We start from the raw sequence: 1,633 nt of genomic DNA on the forward strand, positions 1-1,633 counted from the left end.
TGCATGTAAATAGTGCGAAGTGGAACCCAAATTAACAAATGTGTCCATAACTGGTACATGGTTCCTATCATTGGCACACGCCGTAATAAATACTAAAAGTAGTCTATGAATGAGTGTAATCAGTTTCGTACCTTTTAATTCCGCCCTATGTTGCTTATTCTTTGACAGATACGCGTATTTCGACTACCACTTGTAATCTTCCTCAGTGTCAGTTATCCACAGTGGATAACTGACACTGAGGAAGATTACAAGTGGTAGTCGAAATACGCGTATCTGTCAAAGAATAAGCAACATAGGGCGGAATTAAAAGGTACGAAACTGATTACACTCATTCATAGAGGGTATTCTGCTTAGAGGGTTCGAAAAGTCGGTACAAGACTAAAAGTAGTTTTGGACCCGTTTCTATATTTTTCCTGTAAAGTATGAACACTAATCAATCATTTGGCATATCGATGACATTCGACGGTCTTCTTCTTATTTTTGTAGAAATAGTTCTTCTTAGGTAGTGCGATAACTGGTACAGGCGCCCTAATTGCCGCGCCTTTTTTATTGCTTGTTTTATGTCTCTTTTGACCGACAATTCAATTCTCTGGTTTCTTTATAATAAAATGAGACTATCCACAAAATGTGTTACATACGTGAAATTTATGCCTTGATAATTCAATAATAACAAAACAAGATATACAAACAGGTTGGATGATTTCATAGTTATGAATTTGCTTTTTCCCTCTGCTCGGGTACATAGCAAGCAACGTCCGCTACATATGAAATCTTATAAAAAGTCTGCAATAATAACTCTACCGGTCATTACAGGGAGCACAGGCACACTGAACGCCCGCAATAACCATGAGAAAGCTTTCTACTCACTTTCATATATTTTTGGCAACGCTCTGGCTGCTATTCCTCATTTCACCTGGATATCCCCTTCGAGATGGAACGGATCAAGTCGTCACATTGGGTACATTCAATGCGGCGGATAACGTATGCCTCATGAAGAAAATCTTCAAAGGCCAACCCAGTCCTGTGACGATCAGTTTTGATCACGTAAGTCCATGTGCAATGCGTCCGATTTCGATCCGGTTTTCATTAACCATTTCTCTTGATTTGCTCAACAGGACAACATCATCAGCTATGCGAAAGCTTTCACCGAAGAAAGCCTAAAGAAGAAATCCGGTAAAATTTCGATGGCTGTGGTGGAGGGAGCCATTGGATCGAACTCCGTCAGTTTGCAGATAGCTGAAGGTGCCAATAAGAGTGTTTTTAAGAGCAACATATTGCTGGAAATCCGGTGTGCGGCTGTTGTCATACCGGTGCCGGTACCGACGTAAAAAAATGTTGAAATTTTGTGAAGTTTAAATTATTTCATTGAATTGTCCCCTAAATATAGTAAATGTAATTCTTAAGCAAATGCCTTAAACATTTCATTTACATAAGGTTTTAATCTAATTCACGTCTATCCAAGTACCGAAATCAGCTTCCATATAAATATCGTGAAAGAAATATAATTTCCTTAAAACTATGATTGAATATTTGTCTCTCGAATTCTGTTTCCTGAGTTTAATTCTTCGAATTTGGTTTCCTGAGTTTAATTCTCGGTACACCTTCTAAGTGACTGTGGGTGTTTATTAGAAAA

General features: G+C 38.3%; 1 protein-coding gene across 1 annotated transcript; it reads left to right on the plus strand.

The window, feature by feature from the left end:
* The first annotated feature begins 798 nt into the window (after positions 1–798).
* LOC109420172 (uncharacterized) lies at positions 799–1,372 on the plus strand. The gene is made up of 2 exons (XM_019694500.3): positions 799–1,044; positions 1,116–1,372. Exons 1-2 carry the CDS (start codon positions 847–849, stop codon positions 1,326–1,328), a joined length of 411 nt encoding a protein of 136 aa, XP_019550045.3. The 5' UTR covers positions 799–846; the 3' UTR covers positions 1,329–1,372.
* Positions 1,373–1,633: the final 261 nt, after the last annotated feature.

Source organism: Aedes albopictus, chromosome 2, assembly GCF_035046485.1.
Source record: "Aedes albopictus strain Foshan chromosome 2, AalbF5, whole genome shotgun sequence".
NCBI lineage: Eukaryota > Metazoa > Arthropoda > Insecta > Diptera > Culicidae > Aedes > Aedes albopictus.

What these genes read in the sequence shown, in the direction of transcription:
- LOC109420172 (XM_019694500.3), top strand. Translation starts at nt 847, where the DNA reads ATGAGAAAGCTTTCTACTCACTTTCATATATTTTTGGCAACGCTCTGG. An exon ending in TGACGATCAGTTTTGATCAC is followed by an intron (nt 1,045 to 1,115) that starts GTAAGTCCATGT and finishes TTTGCTCAACAG; the next exon opens with GACAACATCATCAGCTATGC.